Source organism: Berghia stephanieae, chromosome 1 (assembly GCF_034508935.2).
Source record: "Berghia stephanieae isolate SIO BIC M18660-M18661 chromosome 1, UCSD_Bste_1.3, whole genome shotgun sequence".
NCBI classification, from domain to species: domain Eukaryota; kingdom Metazoa; phylum Mollusca; class Gastropoda; order Nudibranchia; family Aeolidiidae; genus Berghia; species Berghia stephanieae.
The window spans coordinates 123,470,547-123,492,396 of record NC_088360.1 but is presented as its reverse complement, the minus strand read 5'-3'; the positions used below and the strand labels follow the sequence as shown (position 1 = coordinate 123,492,396).

The 21,850-nt window shown below is 36.4% G+C and overlaps 1 protein-coding gene across 2 annotated transcripts in view; it reads left to right on the top strand.

The window, feature by feature from the left end:
- Positions 1–2,040: 2,040 nt before the first annotated feature.
- LOC144962979 (trans-L-3-hydroxyproline dehydratase-like) overlaps positions 2,041–21,850 on the top strand; it is a 30,516-nt gene continuing 10,706 nt past the window's right edge. The window contains exons 1-3 of one of the 2 annotated variants that reach the window (XM_078896485.1): positions 2,041–2,200; positions 20,371–20,576; positions 21,631–21,814. In XM_078896485.1, the coding sequence (XP_078752611.1) occupies positions 20,428–20,576; positions 21,631–21,814 (333 nt within the window). In that variant the 5' untranslated portion in view covers positions 2,041–2,200; positions 20,371–20,427. Of the gene's footprint in view, positions 2,201–17,701; positions 17,890–20,370; positions 20,577–21,630; positions 21,815–21,850 lie in introns of those variants that run through there. The other variant, XM_078896484.1, reaches the window with a different exon arrangement.

The following is a 21,850-nucleotide window of genomic DNA, read 5'->3' as shown; positions in this document are numbered from 1 at the left end:
GAAAGTTGTAAACATACACATGTGTTAAACAGAACAAAATGACCTATCGTGATGTTAGATATTTCGAAAGCTGTGAGCACTTTTCACTATGTGGGTCACTTTTAGCATATTTTGCAATGTGACCAATGACCTCGAGCACATGGAAAGTTAATATATAGATCGCTCCCATTGGTTTGAAAGTGATACAGTTCTGAGTTCCGATTCAATACTCGATGAATCGTTTTGCCGCAGAGGTCTCGCGGACAGCGAGTTGTTCGGTGTCCCGCCACAGCTCTACTTTAAACATCAAATCAGAATGACTACCATATTTTCGTTTCTATTTTGAAATGATTACTTCTGTCAATATCCTCCAAGATCTACAGACTCTTTTATTGACTCAAACCGAAGAATTATAGCAGCTATGTAACACCTACCACTTATCGGGTAAGTTTCAAAAGAACGTCTTATTGTAAAAGGGGTTAAAAATAATAGTTCCATAATAAGCTGGTGCGTAGTGTGCAGTAACTATATTATCGCATGTAGTTTTAATTTCCATCTTGAAAGATCGCGAAGTTATACTAGACGTCTATGTGATCTTTTAATCGTTCCAACATTAAAAAAAAAAAAAAAAAACGATGTGTAATTTTGAAAGATTTATTTTTAAATGGGATCCAATTTTTGGCTTGAATTGACGCTTTTAAAAAACCAAATAAGAGCACGTCGGCTTTGAAAGAAAAGACAAGGCGTTCATTATCTGCAATATTCAAAAGTCGAGTCGAACATGTGTTTATGATTGTAAGATCCTGACTGCAGTCTGTTGGATGTGCTAAATACCTAATTTTTAAAGATATTGATTATGACATGGCTTGATAATATTATGAGACATGGATAGATAATATGTTTTAGTCTTTTCGTGATTACTTTCTTCGAGATACAGATGACAGCTGACTCTGCATAAAATACAGATTGATATGTTCCTCGGAGATAAATCAAAATCGATGTTCAAAGCAGGGCTGGCGAGTCTGAGTGGGAGTCGGTTGTTTGAGGGTGGAGTCGGAGTCGGTTTTAGAAGTCCCGACTCCGACTCCTTACCACTTTCAGACATTGCATTTTTATATCATTCAATGTGTAATATTTTAGATACTAGATATAGATAGTATCCAGGCCTATAGAATTTGAAAAAAATTACATTGGTATTAGCTAAAGGTGAACTATGCTTCCAAAACCCCCTTTCCTACCCAACCTTCATGCTCTCGTGCTGTACATTTAAGTTGGCATCAATGCCAATCACCCCGTACCTGACTAGAGGGAGGGGTGGGGATGCTGACTCTTCAATGTTAAAGTTAGGTTATTAGAAAGTGGGATAACCATAAGACCATAAGAAGTGACTTTATTTTAGTTTGTTTTCATGGGAAAAGGGGATGTGTTTTATCTTTTAAATTTGATGATCATTAATCAATATTAATGTGTTTTTTCGAAATGAGCTAATCAGTCTGTAGCCAAAAAATGATGAAGAGCTTGTACTTTTAATGATGCAATATCAAATATGAAGCGGCTTGTATTGTTATAATACATATACTGGGGAAAAGCTAAAAGTAGCTGCGAGTGTTGGTTGCATATTATTACCTATTAATACTATGCTTGAGGAGTCGGAGTCGGTTTCAAGGCTGGAGTCGGAGTCGGTTTAAAAATAACCGACTCCGCCAGCCCTGGTTCAAAGGACCGATATAAGATGTCGGCTTTAGCCACAAATCTTACTGGAATGAATATCGTTAACTCACTCAATCCTAGAGATTTTTGCTACTTTTCAAAATTGGAAAAACTGTATTAAAAATAAGCATGTGTATAGATAGTTTTATTCAACTACCATTAACATGTAAAAACTAAAAACATTAGCTTTGATATTAATCCTATAATTTGTCTCAGAAAAATGTAATAAAAAGGCATGGGGTAAAAGTAACCGGGTAGACTACGGATATAGTCTGTATTAGGGTTGAGTGAGTTAAACGCTGAGTCTGAAGTCGGTTTTAATGACAAGTAGGCTATCTAAGCCCAAATAGTATGTTGACAGGCTGCTTATCTCGCAGTAGTGGCTTTTGTGTTATCAATGTGTTTGATTATAAATGAGCTCGGTCATCATTGTCCGTATCATCATCCATCGTGGCTTATGCTCTTGAGCACGTTGCCGGTCAGCTGTCTCCACGAATCACGATCCTATGCGGTGCGTATGAAATATGTGTTGCTTTTTGTCACATTTGGCCATTCTTAGGTTATTTAGATAAGTCATTCTTTGTCTTCCTCTAGCTCTCTTTCCTTCGATCATCCCAGATGTTACCAACCTTTCTATTCCGTCTCTTCTCCACACATGTCTCAGAAACCGTAACTGCCTCTTTCTGATGGTATCGATCAGTATTCTTCCCTTTCTCACTTTCTTCAACACTTCCTCGTTCGTATACCTGTCTGTCCATGATAGCCTCAACATTCTTCTATACACCCACATGTCAAATGCCTCTAACCTCCTCGCACATTCTTTGTCAAGCATCCACGTTTCACAACCGTATAAAAGGGTACTTATAACATATTATGTTTCTACCACTTTCATTCTGGTCTTCAAGTTTAGGTTGTTTGACACAACTGGTCGCATTTTATGGAACATGTTTTTTGCTACTGCTATTCTTTGTTTTATATCCTCTATGTCACGTGCGTCATGGATAATGATAGTGCCTAGATATATATAAATTTCTTTACTTGTTTGATGGTCTCTCCTTTGCTTGACAAGTGGACGATCGTGTTGTTGTAATTCTTTGAGACCACCATGCATTCGGTTTTCTTAACATTTAGTTTCAGGCCCATCTCTTCACTTTTGCACACCAGTACATCTAAAATTTTCTGCACGTGTTCTGGAGAGTATGCCATCAGAGTACCATCGTCTGCTTATCTTATGCTATTCATATTCTGCCCTCCAACGACTACGCCTTTCATATCTTCAATTTCTTTGAATATTATTTCACTATATATGTTAAAGATGTGATAAGACGCAACCTTGTCTTACTCCCTTCTCGATTTAAAGAAGTCCGATGTTTCATTATCCAGTTTGACACACACTGTTTGATTCCAATATAAGTTTTTCACAAGTCGAAGGTCTTTACTGTCTACACCGATCTTTTCTAAGATTTTCAATAGCGTTTCGTGCTGTACTGAATCAAAAGCTTTGGAATAATCAATGAAGCATAGATAAAGCGATTTTTGTTTTTCGATTGACCATCGCATTAATGTTTTCAATGTAAAGATTGCATTTACCGTACCCCTTTCTTTAACAAAACTAAACTGCTTGTCACTTATCTCTGGAGAAATCTTGTTCCTCATTCTTTTCATAAGTATTCTTAATTTAATTTTTGTGGCCTGGCTCATTATGGCGATTGTTCTGTGTTGATCACAGTCAATAGTTCCTTGTTTGTTTTTTTTTGGGTATGGTAATGAATACCGATTGCCTTAAGACATTAGGCAATTCACCCTTTTCGTAATATGGCATTAAAGGCTTTTGTCAGAATGGCTAATCCCAGATCGTCGAGGGCGTCAATCAATTCTATTGAGAAACTATCTTGGCCTACCGCTTTCCCCTTTTTCATCTCTTTGCAAGCAGCTTCTACTTCTTCTCGCATAATCTGGGGACCCGTGTTCACAGTAGAGATTTCTTTATCTAATCTCGTCCCTCTTTTGTCATCCGGGTATAGATTTTTTATGTATACTGCCCAACGTTCCAAAATTTCGTTGTTGTCGATATTACCGTTTGCGTCTTTAACGCATTTTCTTGCCATGGCTGGTCGTTTTCCACTTAGATCTTGTATTGACTGTGCCATTGTCTCAAATGAGTAAAGAGAGCTACTCGACTATGCATAAAATAAAGATGTGAAGAATAAGGCCCCCGGAATTTACAATTACTAGTTACTTTAAAATTAAGAACAATTAACGATTTGTTTAAAATGATATAAAAAGAAAGATGAAATTTAATTAAATGAGATGAATAATGATTATGACAGTTACAAATAGAAATATTGAGATATTACGTAACTTATGACAATATAATATCAGACGGGTAGGCTTGTGGGATTCCATTTCTAGTTGAGAAGGGTTGTATTATTCCTCCGACGGCGGGCTCATGTTTGATCCTTGATCCTTCAGTGGCTGAATTGGTAAAGGCAAAAGCTCCGGCGTCTTTATGGTGGAAATCAAAATTCATCAAAATATCCACAAAGTCCCAAAAGATAAAAATCTTTAAATATATAAATATATATAATGTGAGGGATGGAATGGCTGGCCGTCTGGGCATAAATTATAGAGAGAACTGAGTGAGGAAGATAAGATCGGTCAGCTTTTATAATAAGTGGCTACGTGACAGAAGGTAGAACGAAATGTATTCACTAATTTGAAATTAATTCGAGGGAAGGCTATTAACGGAAAGATGATCTAATATTAGAAGGTAACGTTTTTCTAAGCCTGCCGAAATATAACTGGAGTGAGATGAATTCAGTTCTTACTAAAATAAAACTTTAATAAAATAAATGTGAATAATCTTTACTGTGACAGACTGGTAGAATCGTTTGGTGTTAGATTGTTTTAGTCTTTCAATTCTGTGACATTCATGTTCAATATAATCTTCCTTTGCTCTCTTACACTCACGTTTTATAATCTTATTAGCTTCTTTATATTCATTGCTGTTGCGTTCTAGTTTTCGTCTTTCATTCATCAGTTTCAAGATCTTGTCATCCACCCACTTATGTTTCGGTTCGTGTTTTTTCACAGATGGAATCGTTTCTCTTGCAGATTCTGTGATGCAGTTCGATACTTGATTCCAGTACTCATCTATGTTTATATCTGAGGTCAAGTTTTCACTTTTTTCTTTCACGCATTCTTTGTAATCATTTTTTATTTGATGGTTAATTAATAGATCTAATTGCAGTTTTGGTTCCACTTTCTTTTTCTTCATTTGTTTAAGCTTTATTTTTAGCGCGGCCTTGACAGGTCGGTGGTCACTATTACAATCTGCGCTTGGAATAGTTGTTGCGTTGCGTACGATATTTCTGAATCGATGTTGGACAAGAATAAAGTCTATCAGATTTTTATAAAGGCCACCTGGGCTTATCCATGTCCACTTCTTTCTATCGTGGTTTTTAAACCATGTATTGACAATAGTAAGGTTTTCCAATCTGCACCAGATGACAAGTCTTTCCCCTCTATCATTTTGAGTACCTAGTCCGTGGGGGCCAACGATATTTTCAACTCTCTCGTTACCAGCGGCGTGGCGTATTGACGGCATATGGTGGTGCCATGATTAGAAGCAGTGAACACGATCAAGGGGAGAGAGCACATGTTAAAAACTCTCTTTTTTGGAAGGGTGGGGGGAGGGTCGATGGTTTCTACGAGTGGACAGAGCTCACAAAAACAAATAATTCATGAAAACAACAAGCCACAATACTGAGATACCAGTCCCGTGTGAAAATGTCTTTGTACTTATTCTTTGTCCACCATTTAAAGGATTGGATTTGGTACATAATGCAATCAATATGTGATAATTGTAAATCAAAAGAGAAAAAAAAAACCCTACGACAGAAATTACTTACTTTTAGTACTTGTAAAGAAAATCTGCAAATCTTTTTATAATTTGTTTATTGAAATCTGGAATGTCATCTATTTCAGCTTTGCGACTTGATAGAGTCATCAACGAATTTAACCGCTCCTGTTTCATTGAATTTCGCAAGAAATTTTTCACTCTTTTTAAGGGTGCTAAAACAACGTTCAGGAGGTCAAGAAATACGATGGAAGTGGTTAAGGTCACTATAGCCCATAAATGTCCATGATTTGTCAGTGTTTGTTGTATCTGTAAAAAGTAGACAATAAAAACAAAAGAAACGTTTTTTTTTTTCTAAACTAACTGTGAGCCATTCTTGTCTGTCATACCATGTCACTGAAAAAGAGCGTTTTCCACACCTGTGCTAATTCAAAATCAGTTGGTTGGTGAGGAACTAGTCTTTTTATTTCTAAGTTGTCATCTAGTGTCAATCTCCCAAACGGTCGGTGAAGTAAAGAGTCAACTAGATTCACTGCAATTCATTGTTTAACAAAACAAAACTTCAAAGTATATGTCAAATAATGGAAATCAGTGGAATACGATTAATGATTGCACAAATAAAAGGTAGATTCAGATCTTAAAGCATCACAAAGAAAAAATCACTCCACTTAGGGCTAAGTACTTAAGAAATCAAACACACCAAAGTATAACTGTTGACAGTCTTCGCTTTCTTTCCCTGACTGACACAAATACACACACACACAAACGCACACACTCACACACACACACACACACACACATATAAACATTCATACACACGTAATATCAACTCGGCACTACAAGCAAGAAAATGTTGGTAAATTCGTCCACAATGCTTCGTTGCAAAGAATTACTTTATTCAATAATCGTGAAAAAGAGGTTGGGGGGGGGGGATTTGTTATGTCATATTTTAAAGTTTTATGTTGTTTTTCTTTGCTGCTTACAAATAAACTTGACAATGATCAAGTGCTTTTCACAGTTAATGTAATATTTTGGATGGCCGATGTTACCCTAATTATGACGTAAACGGTGCAACATTTGCGCATCCCCCAGTCCAACGGTGGAGCTCTCAGATCCTGGCACAAGTCGAGGGGTTTTCCGCTATTTGAAGATAGTATAATTCGACCCAGTTTCTCGCTCAATCAGCTGTAGCGATACTAATGGATAGAGCATTAACTGGAGCTTGGATTGCTTTGCACCACGGTGTTTGATTTAGTCACTAATTCGCGCAGTGATGTCACCAACACCACGAGTCGGCGCAGTGCGTGAATCGGAATCTTGAATAGAGCGGAGACTAAAAAGGCAGTATGTTGTTGGCGAGTTGGCGAAAGACAGTTGAGTAAAAATTTCTCAGTTTTATTTTTAATTACATTATGCTGTTAATGATTTTTAAAAGATTGGTGCGGTGCCTGGCACCGTTCGATCCAATGGCCCCACGCCACTGCTCGTTACCAACCTTTGCATTGAAATCACCAATTATTAAACGAATTTCATCAGATTTACACTGTTTTAATGCCTGTTCCATATCTTGATAGAATGTTTCAATTGTGTTTTGGTCACTGTCTGATGTTGGGGCGTATATTGGAATAATATTAACATTAAACGGGTTTCCTTTCAACTTTACTAAAACAACTCTTTCTGAGATTGCAAAATTATCTAAATAGCACTTTGATGTTGATTTGTCTAAAAGAATTCCAACTCCTTTCTCATGATGTTTTCCACCTGCATAATACAATACAAAATCATCTTCTTTAACTACTCCTTCTCCTTTCCACTTTGTTTCTGAGATTCCAAGGGTGTTAACTTGGAACTTTTTCATTTCTTGAATAAAGTTTTCAAATTTTTCTAAATGGTTTAATGTACGTATATTCCACGTGGCCAATGTGATTGTTTCATTTCGCACCAGTTTGAAACGTTCAACGTGTTCGGGACAGCTGATGTCTTAGGAAAGTTTGTTAGTGAAGTGAGTGTAAAAGAGTCTGTCTTTAGTTTAAACCTAAGTCTAGGCTTTATTCAACATTCAAAAGAGGTACGACAAGAAGCATGATGATCTGCAACACAAGCAAAAAAGCAAACAGTTACGAAAACAGATAAAGCAGACATAGCATAATAAAGCGTTGAAAATAATAACAAAGCGAAGCGCACGAACAAAGCTACATTACAATATTCTTCCCCCATCAGTCTAATTGGAAGCATCGAACAATGATTGCAAAGTCCCAAAGTCTATAATCAAATAAGAATGCGGGACGTAATGCTATGAATCAAAACACAACAAGTATAGTCTTAGTCTTAGAGATTGTCAGGAAAGTTCAGGCTTCTCTATTGCGCAGATTGTAAGCCCGGGTCCGAATGAAAGGACTTGGTTTGGGACGACGAGTGTTCTCATTAGGTGTTTCGGGGTCAGAGGGGTTTGGCCCGTTTTCTTCACAGAATGAGGTTTGAGGTTCAGGATCAGGAGTGTCTTCCGATTCCGCTTGTTCCGAAACTTGATTTGGGGCATCCGCCTGAATAAGAACGGGTACTGGAACGTCCAGTGCCTGGTTTGTTGGCTCATTAATTGTGGGGTGCGTGAGCGGATGAAAAGTGTCCTTTGCGAAAGAGTCAGGCATAGGCAGGCCACCAGATGGTGCTACGCAAAGCTACTGTTGTCTCCCTCCCGTCCTGGAGTCTGACATGGGCATAGAGTGGATTGCAATCCAACAGTTCGACTTCATCTACCAAAGGTTCATACTTTGAAGATCTCACGTTCCTTCTCATGAGCACCGTTCCAGGGGTAGTGAGCCAAGTAGGAAGAGTTGTACCGGTTGTGGATTTCCTGTTGTAGCGAAATATTCTCTCATGAGGAGTTTCGTTAGTGGAAGTGCACAAAAGAGACATTAGGGAATGAAGGGAATCGGGAAGAACGAGTTCCCACTGGTGAATCTCCAGACCACGAGACTTCAGTGCAAGCGTTATTGTCTTCCAGAGTGTTCCGTTCAGTCGCTCCACTTGTCCGTTACCTCTCGGGTTATACGGAGTAGTCCGGCTAGTAGCTACACCCTTCCTATGTAAAAAGTCCTTGAGTTCGGCGGACATGAAGTTGGCCCCACTATCAGAGTGCACATAAGACGGCATTCCAAACAGAGAGAAAAGCTGGCAGAAGCATTTGATGATTGTTGCGGCACTCATATCGGCACACGGAAAAGCAAACAGAAAGCGAGAGTTTTCGTCAATCATTGTTAAAAGGTATTTATTTCTTGAAGAAGAGGGCAGAGGACCCTTGAAGTCCACACTCAGGCACTCAAAGGGCTGAGTAGCTTTGATCAGATTAGGATTTGACTGTTTGTAGAAGGAAGGCTTCAGTTCACAGCAGATTTTACAGTTTGCACAAACCTTCTTCACTTCATCAAGCGAGTAAGGCAGGTTCTTGGATTTGACGAAATGCATCATCCTTGTAACCCCAGGATGGGATAGTGAGTCATGGAGATTTTGAAGTGACTCAGGATCAGAATGAGTTGTAGAACAATAGCCTCTGGAAAGAACGTCTGCTGCATGATTGTATTTGCCTGGTCTGTAGACAACATCGTAGCTGTAGCACAACAGTTCGATTCTCCATCTTTGGATTTTGTCATTCTTCACCTTCCCTTTCTGAGAGTTATTGTACATGAAGGCAACGCTTTTCTGGTCAGTTACACGTTTGAAATGCTTCCCTAGTAAGGACTGTTTCCATTTACGGAGAGCCTCCACAATGGCATATGCCTCTTTCTCTACAGAGGAATGCCTCCTTTCACTTTGATTCAGAGTTCTGGAAAAGAAGGCAACTGGTCTCCCATTCTGATTTAGCGTAGCTGCTATTGCGATGTCTGAAGCATCTGTTTCGACCACTTGGGGAACATCTTAGTCAACGGTAGTGGCAGCTGCATTCTCTATCTCCTTCTTCAGCAGTTCAAAGGCTTCCTTCACTTCCGCTGGAATTGGAAATACACTATTGCTGACAAGGAGGTGTATTTTATCAGAGAAATGTGGGATCCAAGATGAGTAATAGGCAAACATGCCTACTATACGGCGTTGGGATTTTACATCGTGGGGATCAGCAAGATCGCGCAATGGTTTCAGCCTGTCAAGATCCGGTTGGATGTTGCTTTGAAAACCAGGAATCCAAGGAGTTCTCTGGTGGAAAAGATGCTCTTGTCTTCATTGAAAGTAATGAGTAATGTTGTACTCAATGGCACATTTCATGAAATGAGAGAAGTTCTTGTCATGTTCTTGTTGATTTCTTCCGAAGATTGTGACATTATCTAGATATGCAAAAGTATCCTTGAGCTTCTCATTTCTTATCATGCTGCCAATAATACGTTGGAAGCAGGCCACTCCATAAGTGACACCAAACGGAATGCGTTTCAATTGATACAGGTTCCCGCTGACTTCGAAGGCAGTGTAGAGTTTTTCTTCCTCCTTTATGGGGATTTGGTGGTAGGCACTGCGGAGGTCGATTGTACTGTATACTTCATATTTTGAAATTTCCTTGATCATCTCATCGATTCTGGGGAGTGGGTATGTATCCAGCTGAGTAAAGCGGTTGATAGTTTGGCTATAGTCCACCACCATTCTTATTGTGCCTGTCATTCGTTGTCACCAAGACTTGCGCTCTCCACGGAGAATCGGAGGGTTCAATCACATCTTCTGCAATTAGTTTTTGGACCTCAGAATCTATAAATTGTTTGTCCGGTGTTGAGAACCGCCTTGATTTTGTTGCTATGGGTCTGCATTCCGGGATCAAGTTCTTGAATAAAGAGGCAGGTTTCACTTTAGCAGCAGTTAAGCCACAGATCGAGAATGTGGGCTTCGACCCTTTGAAACTAATCTCCAGTCCCTCGTGTTGGCCAAGGAAATCGTGACCCAGAATCACGTTGGCACACAATCCAGGTAGAATGGAGAGCTTCACTCCTTGATAGATCTCGCCATTGTATTCCAGAGAGACAAAAAATGGCCTTTAGTCACACTGGAGAGATTAGAAGAGGCCATCGATATTTGCTTTCGAGAGTTGTATGTTTGGAGGTTTAGAGATCGCGCCTTCTCGGCGGAGATGAAACTCTCCGAGCTTCCCGTGTCTATAAGAGCCTTCATGGAATTACAACAGACTTTCACGCCGATGATAGCTTTACGAAGACTTGAAGGGGCTGCAGCAGTGAAGGCCGAATTGATGAAGGGTTCAGCAGCGGATGTAAAGTTGTTTGGTTTTACTTTTGATAAGCACACGTGCTGGTCCTTCTTCCCGCAGCCTTTGCATGTCGCTTCCCGGGCAGGGCATTTAGATCGTGGGTGTCGTTGAAATCCACAGAAGAAGCATTTAGTACTAGTTGCTGCAGATAGTGTATCACTAGATGGTGTATCAGTTTCGTCAATGTAAGGAGTGGTCGCACTGCCACATGGCACAGGTAAAGGCGATGCACTGTTGTATGTTAATGATTGTTTCTGCGCCATTTCAAGGGACCTAGCTTGGTCAAAAGCAGTAGAGAGATCCAAGGTCTTATTTTCAAGGAGTCTTTGCCTTATTTGATTCGAAGAATCTTTGCAAGAACTGATCCATAGTCTGTCCTGGCTCCTGTTTGGCAGTAGCTAGGATGTGCCGGGCAAAGATTTCGTTTCCAGATTTGACATAAGTATTTTTGAGGACTTCGACGGCTGTATCGAACGTGGTGCAATCAGCGATGTATTCGTATACGAAGGGATCAATGAAGTTTATCAGCAAGTTGAGTTCATTAATAGCAGTTACTTGTTGCAGTTGTAGTTTTGGTAGGACATTATTGAACGTTAGTAGCCAGTGATTCCATCGTTTTGAAGCATCGGGGGCGTTAGGGTCAGCGTTAAACCTCTCAGGTCGAAGGAATCGTTCCATGGTGGAAAACTTGAAATGTTGAATAAATTGAAGTGAGTGTAAAAGAGCCTGTCTTTAGTTTAAACCTAAGTCTAGGCTTTATTCAACATTCAAAAGAGGTACGACGAGAAGCATGATGATCTGCAACACAAGGAGAAAAGCAAACAGTTACGAAAACAGATAAAGCAGACATAGCAGAACAAAGCGTTGGAAATAAGAACAAAGCGAAGCGCACGAACAAAGCTACATCACAACACAACAGTTAGTGATGGTGGTTTGCCGTTGCCTTCCGTCATTGTTATTTGTAAAATTTAAATTATTGCATTTTAATTTGACTGAGTTGTTTTTGATGTTTTCTTTGGCTTCTGGTTTTTGTTTTTGTTTCCTTCCACTTTTATTTCCTCTTTTTGTTATTTTTCTGTATGCCTTGAATAATCCAAAAGATATCAAAATGTTCACTATTTCTAAAGTCGGTGTATTATTAATTGTGTGTCGTATTGTACGTATAGATGTTGGTGTGAATAGTTATAACAATAATTAGGTGTTGTCATTTTCGATGTTCATTGTCGACCATTGTAATAAGATTAAAATAGCTCACTGTTGTTTTGTTGTTTTTTCTTAAAATCGTAAAACGTATAAATGGTCTAAATAGATGAACAACTCCTTGCAAAAATTTACAAAACTTTAAAATATTGCTAAATTAATTGTTTAAAATTCACGAAATTTCGTCAAAAAGTCATAAGAAATCCTCTGAATATGAAATAAAATTCGTCGTATATAGAAATAACACTTAAAACAGCCGTAAAATGCAATAATTTTACTGAACACATTACACACCATTGTAAGCCACTTTTATGATTACTTCACACCAAATTCTATCAATGGGAGCGACCTATATTCATGTTTTCGTTCAACCAGGTCACTGGGTGGGGTTCCCTAACTCCACAGTGGGCAGGGAGGTACTTACCGTGTCTTCTATCCCCTTATATCAGTTTTCCAACTTGCTTTCTGTCTTTGTCTTGGTGTGAGATTGCTCGGTTTTGTCCCGACCCTGGCCGGAGTCCTTGACTGGGAGGGAAACAGTCAAATGCATAGTTATTGTTTTGGGAGATGATATTTTTTTCCTTGTAAATCATCTCTCTGTAATGTGTTATTATATTTGTTATTTTTAATGTATAATGCAAACATTTGAGTGTATTCCTCTTTGTTGGATTTTGTGCTTGTGTCTGGATGAGACTTAAAGGTGATCTCAAACTAAGTGCATTGGTGGTATGCTCTTGGAATCTACATCTGATCCCTATTTGTTCCCAGTTCCCCTATGTCTTACTTGTTCTTGGTTGTTTTAATTGTAATTCTAGAACTTTTTACTATCCCGTTTTCTTCCTTTTTACTGGCGCTGATATGACCTTTATGTGCTGCAAGCGCCGTAAAACCCTTAACAACAAAAAACAAAAACATCAACCAGGTCATCAATCACATTATTTGTTGCTGTCCAACGATTGGATATTTCTTAACAAATGTAAACACGCTGCTTTGTTTACAAATGTAATAAACATACCCATGTGTCAAGCTGAATCAAATGACCAATCGTGGTGTTAGCTATTTACAAAGTTGTGGACACTTTTCACTAAGTGTGTCATTTTGAGCACACTTTGCAATGTGACCAATGACCTCGAGCACATGGAAAGTTAATATAGATCATGCCCATTAGTCTATAAACGTTAGTAGTATTATAGGGACTTTTCACCGATCATCCGGTGCACTCTTGCAACCAATCGATGACGTCATACCAATTTGGTTAACAGGTATCATTTTGATGACACAGCAGTTTTGGATCAAATCCGCTGCTATTCTTTAATTTATAGATCTGATTCGATAAGCGTAGGTGAGATTGATGGATACTTGATATCATAGGATTAAAATGATCCCTTACTGTTTCAATCTGTCAAGTGGTCCGATACCATGTATGGTTGTCTCTAATGTTTTATTATCCGTGTTCATGGGCCGAATGGCTGACAATCGTATAAAACGGGCCAACTTTATCTATCCCCAAAAGATTAAAATGACTGCGATCCCAGCCTAGTCGTTGATAAACGTCAATTTCGTTGTATTTATTAGCCATTTATTATTTGTCAAGGCATCAACTTCTGATTTCTGGGTGGGGTTCGTGACCTCCCATAGTGAGTGGGCAGGTTGGTACACACTGTGTCTTCTATCCCCATATACTTATATCTGTTTTCCAACATACTTTCTGTCTTTGTCTTGGAATGAGATTACTTGGCTTTGTCCTGGCCCTGGCCGGAGTCCTAGCTGGGAGGGAAACAGTCAAATGCATATTTATTGTTTTGGGAGATGATTATTTTCCCTTGTAAATCATCTCTCTGTTATGTATTATTATATTTGTTATTTTGAATGTATAATGTAAGCATTTGAGTGTATTCCTCTTTGTTAGATTTTGTGCTTGTGTCCGGATGAGACCTATAGGTGATCTCAAACTAAGTACATTGGTGGTATGCTCTTGGAATCTACATCTAATCTCTATTTGTTCCCAGTTCCCCTTTGTCTTACTTTTTCTTGGGTGCTTTAATTGTAATTCTAGAACTTTTTACTATTCCATTTTCATCCTTTTTTACTGGCGCTGATATAACCTAAATGTGTTGCAAGCGCCGTAAAACCCTTAAAAACAAACACACTTCTGATTTCTTACTATAATATGTTCTTATTCCAGTGAATGGTCCGTGTTGGAAACGTTTACCACATGAACATTTTTCATTATTTGGAGACTTTCTTTTTATCTCTTGTATTTTAAAGAGTTTTTTCCTTATCTCTTTCGCTCAAAATGAATAGCAATCGGGTCGGGTCGAATGAGATGTGTTTGCGCGTATCTTCCGCTTTAAGGATTAAACCCACACAACTCACAATATCAGATTGTATTGATGCTTTGCGTTTATCCAGAATGTTCATAACATCCGCCAGCCGGATATAAACTGTGTAACCTTGAACGTTTATAGTGTGATACAAATTAGTGAGAACTACTCATAAAATGGCTGGCTAAAAACAATAGCAAGGAGCTGAGTGACGTTAATTTTGTTCCTTCTTTATAAATCAGGATCCTCGTTTGGACCTTGCTTCCTATTATATCAGTAAGGCTTGCGAGCAGCGTCGAGGATAATAAGAAAAAGCTGTAAACTTACCTTTTCTAGAAATTTTTATCTTAGATGTTTACTGCTTGATTGGTTAGTTGTTATCTTTTTTTTTTAGCTCACATTTTTCGAATATCATTTATCTAATTAATTTTGTAGAACGTGCACAGTTAGCGTGTACAGCTTTTGGACCTCCGATGACATAAGCTGACGAAACGGGAAGTTGAAGTAGGGGACACATTCTTGAATGTAGCTTGGAGATCGGGAATACAGTGAATACAGTTCAAACGAAAAAAAGCGCACTTTTTGTATTCGATCCTGGCTCGAACGGGCAACCTTTGCAGTGTTCAGAGCACAGTTTTCACGCTTGTTTGCTCGTGTCGACCAATGCTCAGAACGATTCTGACAGCCCTGTTCTAACCTTTCGGATAAAATTTCTTGTCAGGAAGGCCCACCGAAAGTGAATTGCAATAGTCCAGGCGTAAGGGAATAAGAGCAAAGACGACTGCTTTAAGGTGGTTGGATAGGAGGAACTTTTTCATTCTTTGTAGTCTATTTAATCAAAAATTAATGGTCTACACCATCTAGATAATTTGGTGTTTTAGACTTAAGGAGTGGTTAGCACAAAACCAAGATTAGTAGTTGTAGTACTAGTATTAGTACTAGCATAGACACTACTACTACTACTACTACTACTACTACTACTACTACTACTACTACTACTACTACTACTACTACTACTACTACTACTACTACTACTACTGTAGCTTATAGCAAGTGGGTTTAATGTGTTCACAGTGCTTGTATATCAGTTAAACTTGGTCATTATATTGAGTAGTCTAGGACAGTTTTACGTTCCAAAGTTAAAGGATTGGTCATTATATTGAGTACTTGAAAATTACTTTCTTTGATCGGCGTTACTTGGTATTTTTGAGATAAAAGCATCAAATTATAGTCGGTGTTTATTATTTGGGCGTACTGAACGTAAAACTGACGTTTACCAAAAGTAATATTATATCATAAAAGGCAGGGTTGAGCATTAAAATGTAGAGATTTAACGTTTCGGCTTGACCATGATTCGCTTTTACTTTTAGGAGGTTTGGTTTGGAAAGGAGTTGTGGGAAGTTTACAGTAGGAGATAAAACAGAGTATTTCTGATCAAAACGGGATTCTAGATTATTCTGCATACTACTTCATGATGAGCTGCACATTTTAACATTTTGTGCTCACCATAATTTATTTGCTTTTACGGACTTAGAAATATTCTACGTATGTTGAAAATGGTTACTTAGGCAAAATGACTTTACATTTGGATTGGTTTTACGGATTTGGAATTTATGAAACTGATTGAATTATGACCATGCTATTTGATTTGGATTTCGAATTTAACACAAGAAATAAAGCTGTAAGAAATGAAACGTGGAATCTGGACTTTTATTTGAATGTCTTGATGTTGTGCATTCATTATCATCATTGGCCCTTGAACTCTTTCGTCGTTATTAACAACTTCAACACAGCGCCAAGGAATATCAATATCGTTTATCAAAAAGCCACTATACGATCATAAGCCATTACATTGTGTGCAACTACGCCACACTACTACTTTTGTTATTATTAGTATTATTATTATCATTATTATTATTTTCACTATTATTATTATTATTATTATTATTATTATTATTATTATTATTATTATTATTATTATTATTAATATTATCATTATTATTATTATTATTATTATTATTATTATTATTATTATTATTATTATTATTATTATTATTTATATTATCATCATCATCATCATCATTATTATTATTATTATTATTATTATTATTATTATTATTATTATTATCATTATTATTATTATTATTATTATTATTATTATTATTATTATTATTATTATTATTATTATTTTCACTATTATTATTATAATTTTTATTATTATTATTATTATTATTATTATTATCATCATCATCATCATTATTATTATTATTATTATTTTTATTATTATTATTATTGTTATTATTATTATTATTATTATTATTATTATTATTATTATAGATACCTGTTACTATCACCACTACTACTACTACTACTACTACTACTACTACTACTACTACTACTACTACTACGACTAATGATAATAATGATAATAATAATAATAATAATAATAATAATAATAATAATATCACAACTACCTACTACTACTACTACTACTGCTACTATTACTACTACTACTACTACCACTACTACTACTACTACTACTACTACTACTACTAGTAGTAGTAGTAGTAGTAGTAGTAGTAGTAGTAGTAGTAGTAGTAGTAGTAGTAGTAGTAGTAGTAGTAGTAGTAGTAATAGTAGTGGTAGTAGTAGGAGATGGAGATAATATCTTGATTGATAAATACTATCACGACTACTACTACTACTACTACTACTACTACTAATAATAATAATAATAATAATAATAATAATAATAATAATAATAATAATAATAATAATAATATCACAACTACCTACTACTACTACTACTACTACTACTACTACTACTACTACTACTACTACTACTACTACTACGACGACGACGACGACGAAGACGACGACGACGACGAAAACAACAACAACAACATCTACTACTACTACTACTACTACTACTACTAGTACTACTACTACTACTACTACTACTACTACTAGTAGTAGTAGTAGTAGTAGTAGTAGTAGTAGTAGTAGTAGTAGTAGTAGTAGTAGTAGTAGTAGTAGTAGTAGTAGTAGTAGTAGTAGTAGTAGTAGTAGTTGAAGAAGAAGTAATAGTAGTAGTAGTAGAAGTAGTAATAGTAGTAGTTGTAGTAGTAGTAGTTGTAATATTATTATCAGTAGTAGCAGTAGTAGTAGTAGTAGTCGTAGTAGTAGTAGTAGTAGTAGTAGTAGTAGTAGTAGTAGTAGTAGTAGTAGTAGTAGTAGTGGTAGTAGTAGTAGGAGATGGAGATAATATCTTGATTGATAAATAGGAGCAATGAACCTCAGGTCTAGGTTTTTGCCTCCAACAACGAAACAGATGTCCGCCATCGTCTTATTCATTTCAATGCACGTATCATGCGTGACTGGTGTGTATGTAGTGTGTTGTGGTAGCCTGTCAAATGTGTAGCTAAATGATAATATTCAATGGTACATGTGAAAACAGTTCATGGCAGTGTTATATTTAATTGATTTCTAGTTATAATATATAATTAAAACCATTCATTCTGCCAAACAGATAGGCTCTGCGGTCTAATATAACAAATACAAACTACAATTATATGAAGGTAAGTTACTTGTTTATACAAAACTATCAAAACCATACAGGGGTTAGTTATGGCAAATAAAATTACAATGGTGCAATCAATGGGCATGATCTATATTAACTTTCCATGTGCTCGAGGTCATTGGTCACATTGCAAAATGTGCTCAAAGTGGCCTACATAGTGAAAAATGTTCACAGATTTTGAACTATCTAACATTATGATTATCGGTCATTTTGTTCAGCTTGACACATGGGTATGTTTACAACTTTCATATACAAAGCAGCGTGTTTACATTTGTTCAGAAATGTCCAATCGTTGGACAGCAACAAATCACGTGATTGATGACTCTGTTGGACGAAAACATGAATAAAGATCGCTCCCATTCATTTTTATCAATGAGGACGACTATATTACCTTTCCATATGCTCGAGGTCATTGGTCACATTGCAAAATATTCTCAAAGTGACCCCCATAGTGAAAAGTGCTCACATCTTTTGAAATATATAGCATAACCATTGGACATTTTGTTCAGCTTGACTCACATATATATATATATATATATATATATATATATATATATATATATATATATATATATATATATATATGTATATATAATAGAAATTGTCACTCACTTATATATGGCAAAGACGTACGTTTCTGTGGCTTTTTGTGTATATAAGTGAGTGACAATTTATAATCGAACCCTCGACCTATTTTTCTGTAATGTTGACAAGTCCTATAAATGTTTTCAAAGAGCTCCACTCGGTTCATCGGACCACAATATGTTATTATTATTACCCATATATCGCCCTGTCATCAAACGATGTAAGCCAGTAGTGAAGTGTGTTCAGGTCATGAACGAAAGTGTGTGTGAGGAGTTGCGTGGCTGCTTCGAGTGTACTGATTGGAATGTTTTTATTGACGCGTGTGAGGGTGTGAATGAACTTAATGATTGTGTGTCCGAGTATATGAAGTTTTGTGAGCAACAAGTGTGTGAAAGAAAAGAAGTTAAATGTTATCCAAAGAACAAACCATGGATAACAAAAGAACTGAAATCCCTTTTAAATGAGAAAAAGCATATATTTATAAATGGTACCAAAGATGAACTAAAGACGAAACAAAGAGAAATTAAAGAAGAAATTATTAGTGACCGATTGTTGTCTATACGAACATAAAGTGAAAGACACCTCCGATCCTTTTTGCCTTACAGTTGCAGAATTTTTAATAAGGAAAATAATTTATAAATTTTGGTCTACGTCTGTTTTAACTTTGAAACTTGTTCTTTAAAATTACTCCATACCCACAATATTTTAAACATCAATTTATAAAATCGCTTACTACAACTTTTCTATTGACCTTTTTATTCCACATTACGTGCCATGTAATTTATACTATGTAATTTTTCTCAGTCAATTTACAATAGTATTACACTGTAACTAATTCTTAGCTTTTTACTGAGCTTTATTTTTTCTTATATGTTGACATCAATATACCTTTTCTAGATATTTATATCTTTACACTTTTATAATCTGTATGTCCCTTAATTTTACACTATGTAATTATTCTTACAGCCTACAATATTATATACTATATATACCTATTACCAAATTTTACTTTACCACATTATATTTACGTATATTATGTTTATGTATGTATCATTGTCGGCATTTTATACGTCTGTACAAAAATTTCCTTTTGGATGAATACAGTACATTATTATTATATTATTATTATTTTATTTTAGCTCTAACCATCATTATTATGTATTTTATATCAAATTTAACAAAGATTTTTACCAACCATAAAAAGAGATTAGGAGTCATTGACCTCCTCCATCTTTATGTATTATTGCACTCACTCCCAACTCTTCTCTCTCTCTCTCTCTCTCTCTCTCTCTCTCTCTCTCTCTCTCTCTCTCTCTCTCTCTCTCTCTCTCTTCCTCTCCTAGAATAAGCTTGATTACTGTTCTTGTTCATCTGAAGTCCTATTTTTTTTTTTTTTTTAAAATACGTTTGGGGTCAAAATTGTTCCGTATAGCCCATGTTAAACTTTTGCCAAGTGGTCAGAATTACTGGAAAAACGAAATATTATAAATACTATTTTTTACAAATTGATATATGAGTGAATTGCAAACCTTTTTAAAAAGTAAGGGTAATTCTATCATCCGTTTACTCAAATGATGATTTATAAAATCTTCTACAGCATAATGATCGGTCATTTGATGTTGGGAGTCGCTATCTGGCCGTCCTGTTGCCAGATGTTTCATTTGCGCGCACCTACAGAAGGGATTAACTTTCTTATCCTTTCCCAACCTGCTATTATTCCCGCTGATCGCGACATGTAGTACCAAGTAAATAATGCAAGACCCATTTAAACTCACTGCAATACAATTTGAACATAACAAGTAAATTACTCAACGATAAAGACAAAAAAACCCATCAGTATCCGAATATTTATTTTATTTGTTCTTAATTCCCACATATTTTCTTAAATTTACAGATATTTGCCGACTTGAATCCTGTCACAATTGTCACTTTAGTAGCATAAATAGTAGAGATGGCATTGAAGAGTCAGACGAAATTCGATGTGGTTATACAGACGACGGAAATGCACACTGGGGGAGAAGCAGTGCGCATCATCGAGTCGGGATATCCAATACCTCAAGGGAAGACAATCTTGGACAAATTGAAGGATCTCAAAGAGAAGTAATTTGTCTTGCTATATTGAATTATACTTGCTAATGGATTTAATAATAATTATAATTTGGTGGACCTTGATTTCCGTGTTTTGGTAATGCATTTTAAAATCTGTATGCCACTGAGAACTTCCATTTTCTAGCAAATTTTATTTTGGTATGTATAAAGCCATATATATATATATATATATATATATATAATATATATATATATATATATATATATATATGCGCGCGTGTGTGTGTGTTTACCAGTAAATTTTTTTAATGAATTTGGTTATTATGCTTTTATTACGCTCATTTCCACGATTTTAACATATTTAATGTGCTCCAGTATGTTTCAGCATTTTCACATCTGTCAATAACAAAAACGAAATCAAATTTCCATTTTTTATTGGTGTTTCGCCCCCAGAGATGACTTAACCCCGGGTTCAAGTCCCTATAAGATAATTTATAAAAATGTATAAAATAATCATCAGACTTTCTTTTAATTTTGAATGGATATATTATTATATTTTTATAAATCTTCTTTCAAAATAATATTACAGTGAAAATAATTTGACGCAGGCATGGAATGAGAAAACTTGTTTTAGAGGGAACGTCTTTTTTGGACGCACCTCTGTAGTATAGTTGTCCTTGGAGAAGGCTCTTTACTCACATTCTCTCCCCGTACTCAGGTGTTAAATGAGTACCTGGCCGTTAACAGCGTTGTCTCTGTCCGAAAAAATTGTAACATCGCCTAACAGGCGTCATGTCCCGTCCTATATGTTAAATGTTGATGTTGGCCACGGGCCCATTGTAAAGCGCTTTGAGCACATTTCGTGGATATTGCGCTATATAAAAACTCATTTTAAAAAAAGCTCATTTTTTAAAACAAAATTGTTAATCTAATGTTTATAAGTTTAACAGCCTTGTTTGGGAAAATTGGTTGTAAACGTTTTTGCAATATTATCAGAGAGCTTGTCATGGCGATTGTCTCTCAAGCTACTGTGAACAGTCTCGGAAAGAATTCACACCGTAATATGAGCAAACTACGCTTCATTGCCATTTTATTATTTTTACAGCCATGATGCTTTCCGTCAGTTTGTCATATTTGAACCCAGGGGACACTTTGACATGTATGCCTTTCTACTTGTGAACCCCGACCACCCTGATGCTGATATTGCTGTCTTGTTTCTCCACAATGAGGGATATTCTACCATGTGTGGCCATGGGGTCATTTCTCTTGGACGCTACGCTGTAGATAGGGTAACGCTTATAAAATATGTAATCTATATTGATTCT